Source organism: Vicia villosa, linkage group LG5, assembly GCF_029867415.1.
Source record: "Vicia villosa cultivar HV-30 ecotype Madison, WI linkage group LG5, Vvil1.0, whole genome shotgun sequence".
NCBI classification, from domain to species: domain Eukaryota; kingdom Viridiplantae; phylum Streptophyta; class Magnoliopsida; order Fabales; family Fabaceae; genus Vicia; species Vicia villosa.
Genome location: NC_081184.1, coordinates 118,112,272 through 118,135,254, shown reverse-complemented (window position 1 = coordinate 118,135,254; position 22,983 = coordinate 118,112,272). Strand labels below are relative to the sequence as shown.

The following is a 22,983-nucleotide window of genomic DNA, read 5'->3' as shown; positions in this document are numbered from 1 at the left end:
ACAATGTAAAACTATTTTACACTGTCAGTGCATATCCATTAAACCCTTTGAAATATATTATGAATAGTGAATATCTTTTATCTACAAAATTGTCAACTTAGCATAGTAACTTCAACTATTACATCTACAATCACAATGCTATATATATCATACTATGGGTTCATGTAAGAACACAACAATTATCCTAGTGAAATAAATTACTCCCACACTCTCTTCTACATCTCTATTTTTATAGTTTTATCATAATATTCGATTTTACTTAACATTTTCGAATTTGTCCGGTTTGTTTATTTTTTCTCATTTAAACATTTATAAATAAATAAAATTAGTTAAATTAAATGAAAAGAAAGTGAAATTGAGTTGAAGGTTGTGTCAGGTTCACTGCTGAAAAAAACCCTGATACAGTGTTACTCTTGCAAAAGGCATGGTGAGCCATGGCAATTGATCGCAACAGAACCCACGCCAAAAACCCAAACCCTAACCGACTCATCATCATCATCCAATTCTTCAAACACACTTCAGAATGATTTATGATGGTGATCATGCAAGAGCAACAACATCAACCCCATCAGCAGCAGCAGAATCCTTCTCTACTGTTGCCAAACCTCACCACCACCTCCCTTAGGTCACCATCCTCCACCTCCGCCGCCTCCCAATCCCATCTTCATTCGCCTATCCATATCGCTACCCACCGCCAACCCCTACTCCCGCAACTTCCGGCGCCACTCGCGACTGTTCTCCCGTCCGGGGAGGCGGTTTCGACGGCGCCGCCGAATTTGCAGTTGGCAAGGGTCCGTCTGTCGGACATTGCTCCGTATGACGGTGCACCGGCGGGACCTTATGTCAGGGCAATAGAAATGCTGTGTTCGTCTCTGTTGAAGCATAATGCGGCGGTGATTGAATTAGGGAGTGAAGATACTGCTCTGATGCGATGTGGATTGGAAGGTGCTAGATTGTTCTTCAGGAGTAGAGCACATCTTGGTGTTGGGAAGGGAAGTCGCGGGGTTTACATGTATAGGGCAGGAAGGTATATTGTAGTATAAATAAGTTATTCTTGCTTATTCAGTCACAGGGCTTGTTTGTTGCTTTGAGATGGACGATTGTTGAGTTGTTTTTATAGCAACTTATGTTTTTTCTCTCCCTTTCTTTCAGGGCTTTGGAGGATTGGGATTCATCTCCACCTTGCATGGCTGATATTTTTAGGTGCATGGGAAAGGCTTCTCGTGTTGCTTTGTCAGCCATTGCAAGGCATCTGCGGCTGAGAAGCGAGTATGGATTGAGACTCATTATTCAATTTGTGATTTTTTTAACTGTGTATGCTCAGAGAAAGAAGTTTATTCTGTGCAGTGTTTTTAACCACCTGCTTGATGATGCTCCATTACCTGCTAACGAGGTGTCTTCTTCTGTTCTTGTTGGGACCTACTCACACGCGTCTTTGCAAAATGGAAAAGGTGCCATTGGAGGTGGTAAGCCCAGCGTCAATGGTGAAGACGAGAAGGGATTATTGACCTTGATATCTTCTGACACTCCTGGTTTTCAGGTGTCTTTTTATCGTATTATGTATATTGTAAAGTATAGTCCATGTGTGTTTTATTTCAATCACCAATGAAGAGAAAATAATCACTTACCTATGGGCTGTAACGTCGGGTACTATCATCTAATGCATATGTTTTACTCTTGGGGATTTTGTTTGATGATAGTAAATTTTTTGTAATTTTCTACACGTTATATGAACAGTCTGTTCTCTTCTCTAGGTATGTGATCCCAATGGCCGCTGGTATCTGGCAGACAGTGGGTCTGGGCCAGGGGATCTTTTACTGATAACAGGCCGGGCGCTTAGCCATGCTACTGCAGGTCTACATCCAGCCGCATCATATAGAGCTTCTCCAGATTGTTTTCTGAGTCCGAATAGTGGAGGAAGGTGCCAATATATATTTATAAATTTGGTGTGAGCGTGCATTTTTGTGAGTAAAACCTTGTATTTGTGATAACTGATAAGATTTCCCAGGACCTTATTTGAGTACTCTTTGACTGTAGGACTTCACTTGCATATAGACTCATGCCTCAGGGCAATGCTATACTAGATTGTTCTCCAATTGCAGCAGCTGGTCATGTTATTCCTCAAAGCTATGTTCCAATATCTGTAAGCCAGTTTATGGACGACCTTGCTGCTGAAGAACTGATAGGGCGCCAATGTGTTAATGATGATGTAAGCTATCTCTCCCAATGTTTTCTTTGAGTATGTGTTATGGAAGTCGCGTCAAACCAAATGTGACTAAATACTTTAAAGAAGATCCTAACCCATAATAAATGTAACTACTAAGAGGCACTTTTGAAAATATTAGCATTGCCATCTACGACTCTTCCTAACTCAAATAGTCCAAAGATCTTGGCATACTTATTGCGAAATGTAACGTTTCTGCTGCAAAACACAGCAGGAGTTCCTCTCCAACCACATTCACCGTGATTCTTTCTGTTGTTATTGTTGTTTATACAAACCACAATTCTTTTTAAAATGAAGTACCCTATTTGAAAACGAGGCAAAATACAACAACTGACAGAAAATTATTCACAAATTGTTTGCACAACCTTTTATGCTGTAATTTGGTCTCTACTTTCTTGTGCCTCAGCATAGACTCAAATACCATTTTAAAGTAACTAACCAACATTGCATTGTAATATTTTTGCCTGTATGATTGTTGGCATTTGGATGATTTGATTATTGGTCATTATAATGTTTTTTATTGCATTTGATGCAGCGACTCTTCTTGTAAAGCTTTCAATATAATTTTCTTTCAAGAATATTTTTATTCAATGTTCGGGGAAACTTATGCACTTCCCATTCACAGGTTGCCCAAAGCAATGTGAATAAGGACCCATCATTAAGAAGTGTTCTGTCCGATCCTTTGTCGTAAGTGTAGTTTAATTCACATGTCGGAATATTGGTTTGGGTTTTATAGATACTTGGTTTGTCCCATTTCACAAAACAACTTTAGCCACGAATCTTTTGAAGTCCAAATGCAATATGTGCATTTAAAATTAATTTCTGTTTACATGTGGGCATTTTATTTGACCCATGTAGCCGATCCTACTCAGTGGGATAAGGCTTGGTTGATGTTGTATGTGGTCATTTTCTTTTTAACTCGCCTATTGGCTTGGTTTGTATCTTCTCATTTTTCAAGAAAAGAAATGAAAAATATAATCTTCATATTCAGATTCACTTTTATTCTAATAAATATTCTCTTTCCTTTTTCATCCAATTTACTAGTGGCTCATTCTTGGAAGATGCAATGCTTGTCTCATGTGGACATTCTTTTGGTGGTCTCACACTGAGAAGAGTCATTGAAACAGTACGTACAACTCTGTCTTATTCAATTTTCTAAGCATGCTCAGTTTGCATCTATGCATTATGAAATGATGGCCAACAGCTGATGAAAGTGACAATTTTGCGTTTAAACCATTGTTGGACACTGTATGACTTAACTAACTAGTGTTCCAAGATTGAACTTCTATTGCAGTCTGGGTGCTGCTGGAAGATTAGTAACTACAACAAAATAGGAAGTTTGATAGTCAGGTTCAGGATTATAGCGCATCAATTACAACTTGTTCAAATGCCACAACCACTTGGTCATTGTCAATATTGCGTAATTTGTCCACTGTTTCAAATATTTAACATTCCAAATTAATATTTTGAAAATATCCAACAAAATTATGAGTCCCTAAGAATTTTGAGGCCCTGAGCATGGTTTCACTTGCACAGGGCTGGCATAGACACAGTTGGTCTGCCGCATTATGCCGCTATTCAAAATTAAAAACATAGGCTAAGAGTAGTTAAGCTTGTATTCTCTTGCTCTTTGTGCTTTTTCATTCATGCATCTGTATTGTTATTTTGATTTTTCTTGTTTTGTCTCATTTCTATTCCCATCACCATATATTTGTAATTATAACTGTTACATGGGAAGAGACAAGAATCATAATTATACTTGTTGTTTCTGTCGCAGTCAAGATGCACCCTTTGCAATGTTGATATTGAGACTGGTTCTCTGATCCCTAATCTCGGTATTTACTGTTTCTTTGTAGTTTTATTATGTTTCAGTTTCACCATGTAACCACAAACTTCTCAGAATATGTAGGTTTTTATCTGGTCTTGTTATATCTTTCTGTCTCTGATGCATTTGGTTCCTTGTTACTTTTCTTAAAATTATTTGTGACATAATGTGGTTTCAACATTTCCTTTGCAGCTCTTAGAGCTGCAGCTGCTGCTGTCAAGCATGAGGATGATCGAAGGTTATTTCGTAATGCCGCTCTTCGGAAGCGGCGGAAAGAAATGGGTGAACCAATGGATCCAATCAGAAGAGTGAACAGGGTATAAAACACAAGTAGCCTGTGATTTTGATGAGACTGACTTTTGCTTTAGTAACAAACCAGTAGACGTTAGTTATATCTCAGTAGCCTGTGATTTTGATGAGACTAACTGAACAAAATGTTAAAGACTAAGAATTTAGTTTCAAGTAGAGAAATTTATGTATATTAGCACTTATGTTTCAGGAAAATGGAGATTTTACTTCTACTGATGGACTCCAGCGGGGAGTACAATATCCATTTTCAGTAAATGAGAAAGTTATTATTAAGGTAAACACAGTCTGTTTTACTTTTAAATTTTTTCCTACTGTTGAATCAGATGAACCAGGGAATTATAAACCACCAATTTTCACAGGGTAACAGGAGAACACCTGAAAAATTTGTCGGGAAAGAAGCTGTAATTACGTCTCAGTGTCTCAATGGCTGGTGAGTTATGCAGAATATTTTGTTAATTTGAGTTTAAAATCTTGATATGTTAATAGCAGAAGGCCAAAAATCTGCCGTATAAACTCGCCATATGATCTATGGTGCACACTAGTGCGGCCTATGGTGCCGCCATGGTGAACATCCCTTCACAAATTTTCGATGGTGGTTGTAAAAAAAATTCTACCATGCCATTCTGCATGGCCACCATTTAACAACACACTAATTATGAAATAAGTTAATTTTATATAAATATCAAAAGATAGTTTCTTGCACATAATTAGCCAGAATCCATTATATGCCTTATAGATGTGTAAGGGGATGTTAAGAACTTGTATGTTTATTAGAAACAGGAAAAATGTCCACTGATATTCAAATCTGTGGGTCTCCACCTCTCTGCCCTGATGAGGCCCTAATTCTTTATCAGATGTGTAAATGATGCTTCCATCTCTCCCACATCTATATGTTTAATAAAACTGTCACAGGTATAGGCTGTGGCTAATCTTCCCGCCTTGACTTGTAAGCCTTTTCTATGAGTAATTAGTAGCTTTTGCCATGTTTTTTCTTTATGGTTTGGATGGGTTATTTTTGTGTGCATTGCATGGTAGTTGCACTCAAGTATCATCTATGTGCACTCTCATACCCCTTAAAGCCATGTGCAGTTAGTAGCATACCAAACCAAACACGATCAACGGTCCTGAGTTAATTCTTGCCTAACCTTGGAAATCTTAATGCCATCATGCTTTTCAAATCCTCCTAGTAATCACCCCACTGCAATTTTTCTTGCTAAGAATGACATGTGGCAATTCTACTTGGAAGTTTATGGATTACTCCTACAACACATTCCGGTACAATCCTCGAGGCTCTAGGCTGACAGTAGGAGCAACTTATAATTTATTAAGAGCCCAAATGATGCATTCTACAAGTTTTCGTCAATAATGATGCATGTGCGATTAAATAAATTTCTACAAAATGGGCACGCAGGAAAAAAAGTCCATATGAATATAAATGAAGCACCATATGATTGAATTACCTGAGATGTTTGTTCCCATAAGAAATCACACTGCCATAGTAATGAAACTATGCACAGAGTTTTCTGTTATGGCTTGAGTTGCTACCCGTTGACCACATGTACTGCCCCAAACATCAAAATGCATTTTCCAGCTGAAATGGAATATTACTTCTGAAATTGCATTGTTAAAATATCCCTAATAAGACATAATCTCTTCTGAATAGTTGGCCAGTGTCCTTCCTATTTTAGGTCATTTTGTATGGGATTTAATGTTGAGTGGTAAAGAACCAACACGGTGATTATACTAGACAAGGGAGGGTATCTATAACTATATATAAAGGCAAAACATGGTTTTGGGGTAGCCTATTTTTGTTTCGATTATACCCTTTTTAGTTTTTGTTTTAACCTTCAACTCCCCCTTTACTAACTTCTATATAGCGGTTTCCATATCTCTTTCTTTCTATTATTTTTTATTATTTTATGAATAATTTAAATAAAAAAAAATAAGCACACAAAAAATACTATTTATTTTTCACGCGTTTGTTTACTAAAAAAGGCGGACTGACGTGCACGGGAGTGCCCGTTAGGACGCTAGTGTTTACTTAAGCTCCTAGGGGATTTGAGTATGTTTGGAGAAGATCCGTAGTAGCATTATTAAGAAGGTTGGCCAAATGAAAGAATAGTTTGATAGTTATAGGTAAAGGTAGGCCAGGAAAATTTTTAGGTCACTCAAAACATCAATCAAGAAAGACTCTGAAAATAGATGGAACGTCTTATCCAATAACCGACTCTACCCAGTGAATAAAGATTTGGCTTTTTGTTGTTGCATTGCCATGCCTCCCTAACAGTTAATAACGTCAAGTAACTAACTAATTGTGTAACTGGCCAAATTACTACTATATCTCATGCTGTGATGATCTCGATATTAATGAATTGGATAGAAACATGGTATTGGATATAACATTATGACAGAATTTGATCCATGTAGATGGTTCGCTTAGTGGGATAAAACTTTGTTGTTGTTGAGTGCCAGCGAGAACTATAATTGACAATAGAAGTGAATAATTTACTTATGTAATTATGTTCCTCTTTGCCAGCAAACCCTGACATATTTAACTCTATATTTTCAACTTTTCTGAATGATTTTAATTTGTCTTCAACTAGTCAGTGATTCAAAGTGCCGTGTAGTTAACAACACTTTATTTTGTAAAATGTGAGACAATTATGTTCTACGTGGTTTATTTCCAAACTTTATCTAAGTCTGCTTCTTTGGTATATACCATATAACCTCATTCAATGTCGATCTTTTGTACAGGTATTTGCTCAAGATTATTGGATCTGGAGAGAATGTCCGCCTGCAGTATCGTTCTCTCAGGAAGTTCTTGAACTCAACAACTACGGAAGACCAGAATCAGTTGCAGTTAGTTCAAAATAGCAGCTCTTAAAAATAGATTCAATTCAGGTTTTCCTTTTTTCTATTTTAGACGAGAGAAAAGGAAACTTTTGTAGTCTTGATCCTAAAAACAATTTTATATAGAATTAAGTTACCGATGAGGCTCCTTATAGCATGTGATAGAGGTTTACATAAGAGGTGATTGTGCTGTTGCTTATGTTAGGTCGGCTTATATTTATTGTAAAGAACGCAAACAAAGATGAATTATATAACATGTAAATTATATAGCTTGCTTTTATAACCACTCTGCAGTTTTCTTTGTAGAATGTGTTGCATCTAGCCTCTATATGCTGTATACTTGTGAAATGAAAACTGTCAATAATAAATACTGGCTGGAAGGGAAAGTATACTGCAAATTTATGACGAAAGCGATTGAGTTGCTTGGCATAGTCCTTGAGCTTATGAGGATGCATTTTTTTTGCATTCTTTCATTTTTATATGCTTGCAAAGGATTAGAAATTTTTGCACTATTCGTGATTCTCTCGAAGAATGGTCACTCACATTGGATAGCACAAACATTCCTAGAAATTTAATGAGGTTGAATGCTTTTCTTATATTGGCTAAAATTTACACCAATATTGTGAAACTAACAAGCACAGAGGATATGAAGAAGAAAAAGCACAGTTGCCTTAAAGTGATGCTAACAGAAACATTAGATTCCTATAGATTTTGTTACTATCCAAGTATAATTGTATAATAAATCCCTAAGTTCACAAAAAAGGGTGATTCTGTTAGCTACAGACTCCACCTTTGAGATGAATTTTAAGTTCTTTCAGTTCAATCTATTTGTATATCCACTCGTTTGCTCTTGCACCAGACGCGTCCATATCAATAAAGATGCTTACAGCCTGCATTAAATAACAAGAAAATTGAAAGAAGAAAAAAAAAGTAATAATATTATCCAAAAAAGTAAAAATCTTCAACTTAAATTTGGTGCATTCTAAATTGAAACTGAAGTATACAGATGAAGGCTTCCAAGTTCAAGACAGCATCTAGATAGCTGTACATGTAACAGGAGCATAATTATTACCTTCCCTATTCGAGGCCGTTCTTTCGACTTTGCTAGGCTGCTCCGAATATGTGAGACGGCTCCCCAGCATTTTAATGAGTTTGCAACATCATCAAGCCTCAAAATGTACTCTTCCTCAGTCAATGGAAATGATCTCTATAACAGTACAAACAAAAAAAACAGATAACATACTGAAATAGTATCCCATATATAATCCTAATAGACAATAGTAGTATAAGTACTAAACAAGCAATTCCATGGTAATAGTGGCACCATAAGTATCTATTGCAAAGAGTTGTTATCTAGTACTTTACAAAGCAAAGCAATATGTACTTAAATTTACATGTCATATCTATAGAAAATACAAGATGTTGAACAAGTGTTTTATTACCTGCTCCATGTACTTCCACATGACATTCATAGCAAGGAGATTTCTTCCCATGAATTCCTAAAATAAATTGTGTAGCAGCAAAATAAGAAAAAAATACAGAACATAAAGGAATATATAAGAACAAACATCACCTAAATAACTCATATAATTTCAGGACATGAATCTCTCAACTCATATAATTCGACTTGTAAGAAACTAACCTTCTTAATCAACTGAACATCATAAGACTTCCCATATTTTTTCCTAATAAGAGTAGCAAGGTCAAATCCACTAAACCTCGAATCATCCGTACCGACTATTTTCTCAAGACTTTCCCTGAGCATATCACTATTCACCCCTCTAGTTTCATCATTATTCTGAGATTTTTTCTTGTCACTCTCATCTGAATCATATGGATCCATACTGTCACTCACTGTACTCGAAAAAATTGGCCTACATCTTCTGGCACTACGGCGACATTTATGAGCAACATTAGGGAAGTCCAATCCTTTGGAAGGAGAATGATATCCTGAAAATGGTGCCTTATTAATACTAGTTCCTTTGTCAAGATGATCCTGAATTCTCAGTGGCCAACCGCACTGGTTGGTGGACATAATATTCATTGTTTCCTGCATTCAGTTTCATAAACAAATACAAAGAAAATATAAAACATTGTTAGCAACAAAAAAATAAATAAATCAGATACACTAGTTATAATTCTTCAAATTGATTAACCAATTAACAATAGTTGAGTTAACTAATTACCATTCAACTCTATGCACAGAAAGTGATTATCTTATGATTTTCCCTAATTCAACGGTAAATAAACAGTAATTTTAACCTTCCTAAAAATCTATATGAAACATGTTTTATGACAAGTAAACTCAACAAGACATAGAGGTTTAGTTTAGTTATTACCTGTGATAGACAGAAGCAGAGATAGATTCAGTTGGTGTTTTTTCTTATATATATATATATATATATAGTTGTTATTATTTTCTGGGTGAAGGCTTAAATATTGGAAGTGGTGGAAGAGATTAATAAAATAAGTTCCAGTTAAATATAAATATGATGATGATAGAGTAGAAAAGAAAAAGATAATAACAAAGAAGAAGTGGAATAATTGTGGATATTAAGAAAGATTGTTAGTTGTGGCGTTAAGGCAATGATAACCTCAAGTTCTCGTGTGTTTGGTGTACCGTAAGCAATGCCAACCACAAGCTGACATGTTCTAGACACTTGCTAGACACACCCCACCTCTTCTTTTTATTCACTTTAGTTATATATTTTTAGGGTTTAATATCTTGATTTATTTTATTCATATACTAAAACAAGATACAAACGTTATCACAAGTTCAAAATCATGACAACTAGTCAATATAATTAAATTGACAATTAACCTAAATAAATATCTTATATATAGCTTATTCTAATAAAAAATAACATTTCTAGAGACAAATAATTCATATGATATAAGATGTTATAAGATTGAAGCCAGGAAAAATAAATCTTTCTTTCTCTAAGATTGATTTTTTTATGATGAACTTGCAAAGTAATGGCATAAGCCAAACAGCGAAAAATCATTAAGTGAATTATAGAAGGGGTTCCTTATGAAGTAACTCAAAAAGAGAATTAATTTTTAACAAAGGTGAGAAAATTCGATCAATGAAATGAATAACATGTCACACACTACTGGAGACATGAGATTGAAAATTCAATGATGTAGGAACATTTAAAATATATTGATGTTTTGTTTCAAACACTTCCATTTTATTGAGGGGAATTTAAAGTTTTGTGACGAAGAATGACTTTTGATCGAAGAAAATAAGTCATAATAATAATTCATTACCATTATCAAATCTTAGCCATTTCAAAATAGTATGAAATTGATTTTTAACCTATGTCATGAAGTGCTTCAAGTGTTGCTTAGTTTCATCTTTTGTCTTAAGAGATATTGCCCATATTATTTTAGAAAAGTCATCCACTAGAGTAAGAAAATACCCGTGTCTTAGAAAGTAAGAGGTTGAATAAGATCTTCATAAGTCATTGTAACAAGTCAAAAGGAGGTGAAGATTCTTTTGAACTTTGCTAAAAAGAATGATTCTTCTTTTGTTTAGGCATCAAAGAATGAATGAAAACTGCTTAAAAATAATAGATAAACAATATACAAAACTGTTATCTTTATACAAGGTGAAAACTATAACAACTAGCTAACTAGCTAATGTTAATACAATTTGTTATGGTTCGACCAAAGGCTCAATACAAAATCCAATCATACACAATCTCAATCAAGATTATTCAACATATATAACCAATACACATGAGATTTAAGGTATAATTTCCGATCTCTATTATTTACTATACTCATTTTGAACTCTTAACTGACTTGGACGTTAGAGTGTTAGCCTTACACGTCCATCTCACACCACTGTATTGGAGATTTGTGCTGCCGATTTCAGAGTCTTATATCATAGACCAACACCAATTTTGGTGCCATACCAGAACAATGACGCCATGTATGGGAATTGACTCCTAATTTTTGCGAAATTCCACGGATAGATCATCCTTGATCCAAAGTCAGATCTCTACCATAACCACTGAGAAATGGACATAGTGGTTTCCTACGTCATATCGAAGAAATCTATTTAATTCTTCAATTTGACTCCGCCTCAATTCTCATTCATTTATGAGATTAACGCAAAAACAATGACTAACAGAGATCCATAATTGGAAATCTTCATCCAAGAAATGAATGATACCGGAGTGTGAAATAAAGATCTAGGAGTCCCAGATCGTAAGAAGGTAGATGAAATCCTGAGTGGGAAAGTACCTTTAGTGATAACGACCACGACTGTAAATTGCACAATGACATAATTCCTTATGAACGATGGAAGATCGTGTAATATCCCTTACACCAACACATTCAAATGACTAGGGTTTCGTTATCTAGATCTGGGTATGTGCAGTGGCGAAAACCTCTTAATTTTTGAAAATTCTGTAATTCATCCTGGTAGAATGACAAATATACCACTATCACTTAGAGAAGAGGAAAACGGAAGAAAGATAAGCCCCCATCTCCTGATAGTATATCCTAAGAGTGCCTTAAGCACCATCTTTAACAAGTCCTTCTTGGCAAAGCTAGATGCCATAACTCCCTTGTGCACCTCAAAATAATGTATCACATCAACACCAGAGAGTCGAGCGTGATCCCATAAGTCATACTGAAAAACCTCCATGCTCCGACTGTAGCAAAGGAAGGTCAAGAGAAATTCCGGAGGATAAAATCAAACCAATTCTAAGTAATTTCAAATTAGTTAATCTTGATGACAATCCAAGGTAAAGAATCCACGAATCAAGCACATATAGGCCACTACGGACCTCCTTTCTATTACTTCACGCGAAATGCCTGGCGTCCACCCCACTATATCATGTCGTTGGCGAAACTTCGAACCCAAAGTTTGGTACACCTCTCCATTGTCGTGTTGATTAGGTAAACCTCAGGAAAATGGAGGATGGGCATGAAACGTACCAACCTCAATATAGCGCATTTGGAAACCTAATTGGATGTCTGACCTTAGCAAATGAAAAGAAAACTTAGCCAACCACACCTTATTGCTAGTCACATACTTTTACCTAGGAGCTTCTAGGCATGAATATTCAGAAAGGATAGAGATCATATGCCATGTGTGATCGAGCAAGCCAACCACATATACCAATGCCACACAGGTGCATCCAACGAGCGAGGGTATGCATAAGCAATAAACTGAAAAACAATGACTAATACCGGACATGAGGGAATGGGGAGAACACATCTAGCCTTACCCTCGATACGTCAAAGTGTGGACTCCTTAGGCCGGTCGTTAAAGGTCCCAATCAATACTCTCTGGTCACCAAGGCAGTGGGGGGTAAGGTTGAAAAAGGACTGCACATACCTTATTTATGGTTCTCCCAACAAGATAAGTATTCCTAGATACTCTTTGAAATTTGAATAAATATATTTTCTAAGCATGATAAATATTACACTTCCAAATATTATTGTAACCCTCGACAATATAACATACACCATGATTTTTATGTTGATTCCTTTCCTGGACCCATATACATTATTAAGTGTTTGCAACAGGGACCCATCAACCTTCTTCCTCATTTCGACAACCCGGTCGTCATGGGCTCATTGTTCTTTAACCCTTAATTCTTTCTCATACTTAAGATCCACAGGAGCCTCATTAGTCAAGGTATTTGTTTTCACTGCAACAATGACTATATCCAAACAAGACTTCCTCTCCGCTTCCAAGGAGGACTCGAGTTTAGTAATTCGGGAAAATAAGACAAAAAGGGAACCATGAATTTTAGCACCATCCCGATAAGCCTCAACATGGATAGTTTTATCCTAGAGGGCCATCATCTCATCTTGAAGCTTAGAAAATTTCTCCTCCATAACTTCACACTTGTCTTTCCAAGAATGCCTCTCTTTGGAATGGTTACCCATGGATAAGACGTCTCCCCAACCAACAACAGTTAGGGAAAATAATGAAGCCAACCGATAATTATAGAAATTAGCTTCAGAGAAAAAAAATCCTCCTTCTACCTTTAAAAAGAGTATTGAGGTAGGCAGGTTCTTCCTCGGACATGGCAACAAAACATCTTAGGGAGTACGAGGAATATGGATATTCATAATAGCCAACAAAAACATCCTAGACAGGTTCTTTTTAGCCGATTCTTTCTTTGAGAGAGGACCTTGGTCTTGGTCCCTATTCCTTTTTGTATTAGTAGGAGAAAACCGAACTGGTCCTTGAGGATCATGATAACACCATGAGAAGATGGTTGGAAAAGGATAGAAGTGATCAAGGAAGTACCAGTGGTTGCAAACACTATCTGACTGAAAGGTGGAAGAGTGACAACCTGGTCCAAAAGAGGGTTGGTGCCACCTGGTGCCTACAATCCTTTAGCAATATCATAAACCTTTCGGAGAACATCCGTTTTATTTGCAATTATTGAATGTACATGTTAAAGAAAAGAGTCATGACTACAACCTCACCAAAAATCTATTTCCTATCTATACTACTAACTGTACCCACTACGTTGCGAGTATTGGTGGATCGATTCCTCTGTAGAGAATTTGTCTCTTTGGTAGGGCTAAACCCCTTATCATAGCCAACTACCAAGTAGAGAGTCTCAAAATCTCCTTTCTTCATAACTTTTTTGGGAGTAAGAGAATTTAGTTGAACACCATATGATTGAGGTTTATGGTTGAAATGGACTCAAGCCCGATATTTTGGGAACTTATTCGAACAAGACTCAGTAAAAACATGATAAAATGTGGAGTGAGCTTCCAGAGTACAAGGCCTCACCAAGGTGAAACACTTCTGAAAGTCGCCATAGTTTTTAGATAAAGGGCCAAACAAAGGAACATGTTGGCGCAACACAATAAGTACCTAATCCCGAATATTATACCTAGAGGTATGAATTACAACAAAAATAATGCAAGAACAATCGGTAGGAGGGTTTCCAAAACTAATACTCAGTCTAAAATTGCAATTATTCTCATTTATGTGTTTGATGACTAATATAATTTCCTGAGAATATTTATGAAATATATTTAATTTAATTTTTAAAATAAAAAATAAATAAATTGAAATGCTTGTAAATGAGAAGTTATTGGTGGTTACTTTTTATTCCCATAGAAATATAAGATTTCCACCCAATAACTTGGGAAGAGAAATGGACAATATTACGTGGAAAATAAGTTCCTGAGAATAAAAAGTTTCTAGGCAATTGAAAATATTCTCACTTACAATTGATGAAACAAACGCCCCTTAGTAAAAGAGAGGTGAAGTTAAAAATAAAAACCTAAAAAGGATATAATTAGTTATAGTTATTGATAATTGAAAAAAACTCACAATATTTATTCATTAATCGCATTTTTTGAGATTGTTTAATAAGACTTTTGAATTAGTTAAAAATTTCAGACACTATGTCAAATAACTTTTTTAATTTAATAATTTAGTGATCAAGGTTTCACATAAGATATTAGTGATTTGAAAAAAAAGTATATATCAGAAGAACTGACTCTGAATTCAAATTAAAAAAAAAAGAAAGTATATATACTACAACTAGGTCAATTGAAATTGCGTGGGAAACAAGAGTTAGTGTTGATCGAAACTGAAAAAAATGAACAAGAAAGATCGAGAAGAAATCGAAAGCTGGATAAAGGGAGACGAAAATGGCGGCGAGATGCTTAAACGGGTATGGAGGGTCCGACCTTTCATTCTTCCTCCGCCGCTTCACAGAGTCCCTCTCCGCGTCGGTAACGTCCTCGAACTCGTCGGTCCATCTCCTTCCGCCAAAACTCAAATTCTCATTCAAACCGCAATCACTTGCATTCTTCCTAAACACTGGAATGGGATACACTATGGTGGATTTGATCATTTGGTACTCTTTATTGACCTTGATTCTCGATTTGATATCAATCGTTTCTCGCAATTGCTTGTTCATCGGATTATGGAACCTTACGGTAATAATTTTCTATTGTTGAGTTTATTACTGTGTTTTGTTAGGGTTATTTATTTATTATTTTTTTCTGTGATGGAACAGGGGAAGAAGCTAGTGGAGATTATGATAAATCGTTATTTGATTTGTGCATGACTCGGTTTTTGTATGTTCGTTGTTCAGACAGTTTTCAATTTCTTCAGACTCTCAAGGTAAGAGGAAGAGGTTGCATTTGCCTCCAATCTATTAGCTCGGTGTTGAAAATAACCCGACTTCAATTTATCTTGAGTTATAGAATCAATTTGTACTTATGCTCTTAATTAAGTTGTTTATCCAAATACGGAAAGTTCAAGTGTCTAACTATGGATTTTTTGGTAAAGTTACTATGTTCTCTAGAAGGAGCATAATGCAAACCGGTTAATCTAACAATTTTAAACTTCTATCTATGTATCTTATTCCTTTTGTTCTATAATAGACGTTAAATTGGCGCTTGGATAAGGAGAAAGAAGTTCACGGGGTTAGTGTTCACTTGCTCATGATTGACAGGTTGGTTTTTTCTTTCTTTTTAGTGAGTGTGACATTTTATTTCTGCTTGCCATGGTTGAAGGTTTAGAAGTCGTAAGTAGTTGAGAATTATCAAAATAATAGTTTGGTATGATACCGTGTAGTGAATCTGGTTAGGTTTGTAATTTGAATAAGTTTAGGTGTGATTTTCTACCAAAATATAAGAAAAGGTTTAAGAGCTGTCGTTTTGATGTTATCAGTTATGTTACCTCACTACGAATAATAAAGTCTTCTTGCGAATTCCACCCATATACAATGTTAATAACAATTAGATTTAGAGAGCTGTCATTGTTATTTTTTATTTGTGTATGTAATTCATCGTTGTCCTCTTAATGATTGTTATTGATAGTATTTTCTGTTGACAACTCGATGAATAAAAGCAACAGCAAAATGAAGTTCTTTTCTCACTAGGTGAGATTGGCTACAATCAAATGACATTATAATGACATGAAAACTCTATGAATCGTATTAGCAAAAATAAAAAACCAGATTCATGCTAGAACCACAATGATTGAAAAGAATCCCATCAGAAAGTAGAATAAATTATACTACCTCCGTTCCTTTTTATAAGAGAAAATTCACTTTTTAGATTAATTAAATAATCAATGTATCTAGTCTATAAAGAGACCAAATACATTAGTTACTCAATGAACCTAAAAAATGACTTGTCTCTTATAAAAAGGAACGGAGGTAGTATTTTTGTATTCTCACTAGCCTACAATATGATTTTATCCAACTGTTTATTTGAACACTGTTGCTTAAAATATGATCTGATATAATAACTAATAAGTAAGCTTGACTGATCAAACCGTATTTTTCAGTATAGGAGCTTTTCATTGGATGGATCGTGCATCTATGTTATTGCCCCTAAAAGAAAACAGCAGGTAAGTGATACTCATGTTGATAGTTTCTAGAAGATGGCACATGTCTTTTTCACTAGGTTTTAGAATTCTAAATTGATCGACTCGTCTCTGTCTCCCACTTTTTTATGGAAGAATGAAAACTTAGTCTAAAAACAATGAGAAAATGAATATTGACCGGCGGTTCTCTTAATAATGAAATCCATATGTAACATTTGTCCATATATATGTTGATTTTAACTTTCAGGTGTTATGTGATGCAGGAAAAAGCTTTTTCTTCAAAGTGTGTCAGAAGCTGTAGTTCAGGATATTAAAAAGCTTCTTCAGGTGCATCCAATGCTTGTTATAGCAACAAAGTCAGTGATATTTTGGAATAAACAACCCACAGCTTCAATTGATGTCAAAGGGTGAGTTCTATAATGGTTATGGAAACTCAAACTTGTTTCTTTCAATATCCAGATGATAGAGAAACTTGTGAAGCTTTTAAATCCTACCTGTGATATTGTATGAAGAAAGAGATAATATCTTTATTTGGTGCAAGGTTGATTTTGATAAAAAATCTTCCGCCATGCAAAGAGTAGGAAAACTATTTAGGGGAATTGTGATTTGAGGAAGAGTTGTCTTATTTTAGAGGAGATTAATAGGGGTTTCATTTTAGTGGATCAATTGCTGTAATTTAGGAGGCTGACCCAAGGGCTGTATTATAGGAGGCTGACCCAGCAAGCACGGGCTTAGAGTAATGTACGCTTCTTCCCTTTTTAGCATCTTCTTTCCTCTATATCTTTCTATCTCTAACACAGTAACACCACTGTGCTTCTGTGCCCGTATTTTCTCTTTCTCTCTCGAATGTAGAGAATTCAGCGAACCCTGATTGGCCTTTATGGTTTAATAGGTGATTGGTTAGGTCTTTTGTATTTGCAATGATTAATTTTTTGTTTCATCAATTGGAAACTCTTTGATTAAGACATTATTTTCTGTTATAGTCTCATTATTAATATACTTCCTGATTTAATGTATGATGATACCCTATTACAGAAGTTTCATGAGAAATAATTGGGAAGAAAGAAGTTCGAGAAATGCAACAAGAAACAATCAACACCTTGAGTATCGTGAGTATATGCCTTCTGTGTGGCAGGTAAAGATTTTCTCACCTTTATATCAAAGACATCATTTGTAATTCACGGACCAACTCTGGTAAAATCTTAATTTGTTTGGGGAAGGTCCAAAAATGGTATTATATGTGAAATATTATTAAAAATATTTATAGAAAGTGCATTAGGCAGTAATAGTAGCAGAGAGTGGTAAGAGAAATGAAGAAAATGAGCTTAATGATCTGGTTTTTTTCGTAATATTTATAAAATTAAGCTGATGCCTTCTATTAATTAGCAAACATTATAAACTGAATATTTAGGAACATGTTTTGGCAAAATTTTATCTTGGAACACTACCATAGCTATCTTTATTTTTATTGTAGACTCATCTTTCAATAGATTCTAATAGGAATTGGGTGTTCAACTACGTTTCTGTTTATTATTATGATTTAATTATATTTGCCGATGACAATCATTAAACATGTTTTTTTTTCTAACATTTATCATCCTTCTCGAATATGTAATGTCTAACTACTTGGAGATGTAAAGCAGTTGTTCACAGAAATAAATCAATAATCTATAATTTTGGTTGAATGTGTCTCTAAAAAGTGATTGTGGTCTAAAATCTAATTATGAACTTGCTATAGTTCCTTTTTTTGATCGGGTAGGAAAAGGTGGGCAAAAGCCCGTTTCAAATGCTGTTATGTTTTGTACTTTTCTAATATGTAAACTCTTTTCCCTGTATACAAATTTCTAATTTGATGTCCTTTCAAATGTCACAGTCCTTTGTTACACACAGAATACTCATACGATCTTCAGGTTTGAACTCCATTGCTACTAACTACAATTGTCAATTGCTTTTAGCTATCATCATGATTCCATCATATTCCCTTTTCAGATGATCATTCTGTTACAAGCAACTGTCAGAACTCCTCATTCTATTTGTTGGAATGGTTATTGCCAAGATTGACTTTTTCAGATAAGATTGTAGTGAAAGATGTAAGGACACTATACTTATGTGGAGATCTTGGTTTTTAGACAACATTTTTTGTTGTTTCTTGCACAAATATTTTGAAAACTTAAAACAGATTGAAAACATTTTTGTAAGGAAGAGTAAAAATAAAATATAAAAAATGAAAATTTTCTTAAACCAAATGGACCTTAAGGTTACCAACTTTAGACTTTTTTCTGAACTTAATTTTGTCTTTTTGTTGAACTTGTAGGCTGGAGTTTTTGTAGATTCATGAATCCTGTTTGCAGAAGGATGGCAGTATGTGATCCATAACTGCTTTTAATTGTGAGTAACAAAATCTTTTCTACTGAACTTTGTAAACACATTCTCATCATTATTACTCATAATAGCAGCCCTCTCATTTGTTTTCATATTTTTTTATTTGTGATGCTAATTGATGTAGTACAGATTCACTAAAGGCTCTTAAACAAATGGAGCATATGACTTCTTGGTTGGATTATGCCGGATATAGGATTCATGATATTATCAAGAAGATCCGGTTTCATGAGGTTAAATTACTCTGTGTGCTACAAGAGAAAAGGAGTGTTACAAGTTATATTTCACATCGATATTCCAGAAAGATTGGCCATATATTTTATCCTATACAGCAGGATAATAGCACTGGCAGAGGACATTCTGCTGAGCATTATCTCATGCTAAGGAAAGGAGCATTCAAAGTGTAATTTTTAGGCAAGGTCCAGCCGCAGAAAGAAACCTACGGAACTGGTGAAAGGATTTGAACTCCTAGATCACAAGAATCCATCTTAGATGTGGCACTTATCAAAAGGAGGACATAATTTTGCTAACCTGGTCTAAGGAAAGCTTCTAAGTTCTAGCACTTATGTTTCTATTCATGATTTTTGCTTACGGACTTGATATCTGTAACTTTTCAATGTCTCCACCATTATTCTGACCCATTCCTGGGTTGAAATTCTGGTGCTGTATATCATGAGTAATTTGTACAGAAATTTTAGGTTCTTTGATTAGGAGATTAGGAAATGTATTATCTCTATTATTTGTTGTTTTGCTCACTTCTATAGTAAAACTATCGATTATTTTGCTCACTTCTATAATAAAACTATTGATTATTTTGCTCACTCCTATAAGAAAACTCGCTTTCCTTTTTAGGTGATCATTATTGCAATGTTTCTAATTTGTTACGTGCCTATTGTTTATGCTAGGTTTTGTTTGATACGTCTTTTTAGGAATGAGATATTGGAAGGACAAAGTTGGTCCTATGTTTGGTAGAACGTTAGCAACAGATAGGGTTTGTAGGGGGTTAAACTTTCAGTGAGCCTACTACTCCTGTATGTCTTTTGGAAGGAAAGGAACTACTTTCGTGGGCTATACTGTATTGTTATTTTTATTTTCATTTATGTTCAGTGAAACAAACAAAGGAGAATCAACTTTTTGTATCTTTTTTATTTTATGATACTACCAAACACGAGAAGTAATAATTTATCCATTTCTCCTTTCTCACTACCTTTCCTATAGTATTCATTATTTTCTTTTCCCTCTACCATTTCAATTAAAGCCTACCCATCAAATTTAGGATGCAAGAAGAGCTTTTTTCCCCCTAAATGAGCAGAAGATACACAATTATGACTTATCCCGACTCTACATGCATTCTCTAAATTATGACTTATCCCGGCTCTATGTGTATTTTAAGTATCATCTGCTTTTCATTTTTAATCAAAAAAAAAATCTGCCGTTGCTCATTTTAATTTCTTTTTCGTAATACCTGACCCGAAGAAAAAGCACATGAATACTATGTCAATCAAAACTTTACTATCTCTAGTTTATCATATTTCTTGTGTTTTATCCAGTAATATTTTCCATGTAAGCAAGAAGTTCAAGAGCTACAATGATGGAATATTATCTATACTATTCCTTCTATCACGTTGAAATTCTAAGCAAAATATAAAATAAAAATGAAATTACAGCTTTTTACAATACAGTAAAATACCAGTGTATAATGGATAGTGACAGACACACAAGAAGAAGATAGATATTCAACAGTATCTTGGCGAGGCTCTAGCAAGAGCAGGAGTGAGCAAGACATTTCGGCTAAACATATTCGAAATCTGACCATTCATTTCTTCTAATTTCTCTACTTTTACTGCCTTACATTTCAATATCTCCAGGTTTAGTTTCATCTGTTTTTTCTCTTGAGAGAAGCTGTCAATGGTACCTTCATTATACAGAACTATTTGCGAACGGCTTTTTCGTGGACTCTCGGTTACAAAGTTGGTCGTTGGAATTTTTGTTTGTTGAGAAATAAGTGCCTGCATTGCAACCATTGGAGGTATTCTGGGATTCTTGGCAAGATCTTTACTAGCTCCAAAGCTGAGTTTACTGTAGTTAAGACATTTACACAATCTTGATCTTTCCTCAAATGGGACATTTGGATGAGACTGCAAAACATTATTTGTTCCAAACATGAGAATCTTTTGTAATACGTTATGGTAGTTGTTAAATATGGTGCTGTAAATGGTAATGCAGATTTCAGAAATGCAAGAAATCAATAGGAATAGGAAAAAGGAAAATGGAATTCTCACCTCAAGATAGATATCAATGGCTCTGTAGATCCCATCAAAGCAATCCCTTGCGAAGTCAGGCAAACATTCTGCAACTCCGAGAAATTTAGCGATCTTGAGATTCTGATCAGGTGATATCTCTCTCAAATACTTGTCGATTAATCTACCAACCCTTTTCATTTTCTGCAAACACATTCCATCATAACCATTGGTATCAACAAATTGTTTAACCAATCTTATCACCAAGTTAACATCATAATAGATCCCGATATCTTGTCCTGAGACCAAAAGATCATCCAGCGTTGCTTGTTCGAGCATCCCACCAATCAATTTCTCTAGCTCAGTTCTGCAAATTTTACTCAACCCGAATCTGGAAACAATCCTTAACACCCAAAAAAGTCCTCTGCAAGAGAAGTTTTTCTTACCAACAAATATGACTCCATAAGCAGCTGTTTCTGCAAGAGCAGCATACTCGCTGTTGTTTCTACAATCGGCGTTTCTGGTTTGAGTAGCTGTTTTCAGATACTGCAACAGAAATCTTGTAAAGATTAAACTGTTGTTATCATCTTTGTATGATTCAATACACTGAAAAAGTTTCTCAATTATCTTTGGCGGTAATGTTTCCAAATCTTCAAACCACCATGCTTTGCTTGTCAAACTCGACTTGGCTTTTTCTGATGTAGTCTGTGTTGAAGAAGAAAATCTCTTGGCATAATTGCTTTCCGGTGAAGACAGTGTTGACGACGACGACGGTGACGAGGATGATAAAGAGGTAAACGAAATGTTAAGGTTTGCATCTGAATTTCGCACAATCTTTGTTAACACTGCACTAATGATCTTCTCCAAGAGACCATAACAATCTGCATATTCATAAAACATTCGGCAACTCATTAGACTTAAAACCATGTCATTCCATTTCCAGTAATGGATTCCCTCAAGAAAAGTTTGTGTCTGTTGCAATAGATTATTGTTGCAAACTTCCTCAGTCATTCCAAGATAAATAGCACAGCAATGAAGAAGAGACACATTAGCTACATCAATTGGTATTTTGCCATTGTTGTAACAAAACCTTGAAACTAACTCAAACCCATCTGAGCCTCCAGGGAAATCATTGATCCTAATTCCCATCTCCTTCACATGACATCTTCTCTTTTGATGATTCAAGATTTTCTTCACCTTTCCACAGTATTTTGATATGATCTTCTGCAAAATAAATGAACAAACTAGAATCACTTATTTGATTTAAGGAAGAAAATCACTGAAGAAGACTAATACATACCTCTTTCAAAAGAAATATCTGTTGACCATTAATTTTGATTTGCAAATCACAAGGCTTTGTCATAGCTACTTCTGCATTTGAATGAAAACTCTTTCTTTTGCTTCTTGCTATATATGTAACCTTTGTGAAAAAAGAAAGTGCTTTTAGATTAAGAGAAATCCTATTATCACAACCTGATAGATGTTTTTTTTATATGGAACCTACTCATGATTTGAAATTGAAAGGTTTCTCATTTCTTTTATATTCTCAAATCTAATAATGATAATACATTATGTCATTGAATATGTTTTTTCTGCCGTGAGTGTACAGTGTTAAATTATGTTAAAATTTTGGCAATTTTATGACAGATCCCATGTATGTGTCCAATATAAGACAGGTTTTGAGGTTATTGTAAACGTGGAGTCACAGGAGCTAAATGTATTTGGGTAAATTGTCCTATTGTCTTTTTAACCAACAAGTTGTTGTTGTTCTATCTGAAGATATATTATAAATTATTATGAAGTGAAATCATAATAATGTTGC

The 22,983-nt window shown here is 35.0% G+C and overlaps 4 protein-coding genes across 8 annotated transcripts; 2 read left to right on the top strand and 2 right to left on the bottom strand.

The window, feature by feature from the left end:
* Positions 1-322: 322 nt before the first annotated feature.
* On the top strand, positions 323-7,516 carry LOC131602184 (uncharacterized). 3 transcript variants are annotated; one of them, XM_058874207.1, is made up of 12 exons: positions 326-1,027; positions 1,153-1,269; positions 1,348-1,540; positions 1,755-1,948; positions 2,038-2,209; positions 2,850-2,911; positions 3,269-3,350; positions 4,002-4,059; positions 4,242-4,366; positions 4,549-4,632; positions 4,718-4,788; positions 7,113-7,516. In XM_058874207.1, the coding sequence occupies exons 1-12, from the start codon at positions 531-533 to the stop codon at positions 7,240-7,242; spliced, it is 1,785 nt and encodes a 594-aa protein (XP_058730190.1). In that variant the 5' UTR covers positions 326-530; the 3' UTR covers positions 7,243-7,516. The 3 variants fall into 3 exon arrangements, with proteins under 3 accessions (XP_058730192.1, XP_058730190.1, XP_058730191.1); XM_058874208.1 differs by having other exon boundaries at positions 329-1,027; positions 1,755-1,921; XM_058874209.1 differs by lacking the exons at positions 2,850-2,911; positions 3,269-3,350 and having other exon boundaries at positions 323-1,027.
* Positions 7,517-7,772: 256 nt separating this feature from the next.
* LOC131602185 (uncharacterized) lies at positions 7,773-9,783 on the bottom strand. The gene is made up of 5 exons (XM_058874210.1): positions 9,548-9,783; positions 8,851-9,258; positions 8,651-8,707; positions 8,281-8,415; positions 7,773-8,098 (listed from the first exon to the last, which is right to left on the bottom strand). Exons 2-5 carry the CDS (start codon positions 9,250-9,252, stop codon positions 8,033-8,035), a joined length of 660 nt encoding a protein of 219 aa, XP_058730193.1. The 5' UTR covers positions 9,253-9,258; positions 9,548-9,783; the 3' UTR covers positions 7,773-8,032.
* A 4,910-nt stretch (positions 9,784-14,693) lies between these two features.
* Positions 14,694-19,742, top strand: LOC131602183 (DNA repair protein XRCC2 homolog). 3 transcript variants are annotated; one of them, XR_009283955.1, is made up of 10 exons: positions 14,694-15,143; positions 15,224-15,330; positions 15,594-15,664; positions 16,504-16,566; positions 16,806-16,949; positions 17,578-17,677; positions 18,416-18,452; positions 18,532-18,632; positions 18,857-18,930; positions 19,054-19,742. XR_009283955.1 is itself a non-coding variant. In XM_058874205.1 (9 exons), exons 1-9 carry the CDS (start codon positions 14,801-14,803, stop codon positions 18,878-18,880), a joined length of 990 nt encoding a protein of 329 aa, XP_058730188.1. In that variant the 5' UTR covers positions 14,694-14,800; the 3' UTR covers positions 18,881-19,742. The 3 variants fall into 3 exon arrangements, 1 of the variants encoding a protein (XP_058730188.1); XR_009283956.1 differs by having other exon boundaries at positions 19,049-19,742; XM_058874205.1 differs by having other exon boundaries at positions 18,857-19,742.
* An 804-nt stretch (positions 19,743-20,546) lies between these two features.
* LOC131602182 (BTB/POZ domain-containing protein At1g50280-like) lies at positions 20,547-22,777 on the bottom strand. Its single transcript, XM_058874204.1, has 3 exons — positions 22,462-22,777; positions 21,204-22,385; positions 20,547-21,059 (listed from the first exon to the last, which is right to left on the bottom strand). The coding sequence occupies exons 1-3, from the start codon at positions 22,522-22,524 to the stop codon at positions 20,658-20,660; spliced, it is 1,647 nt and encodes a 548-aa protein (XP_058730187.1). The 5' UTR covers positions 22,525-22,777; the 3' UTR covers positions 20,547-20,657.
* Between the last annotated feature and the right edge of the window lie 206 nt (positions 22,778-22,983).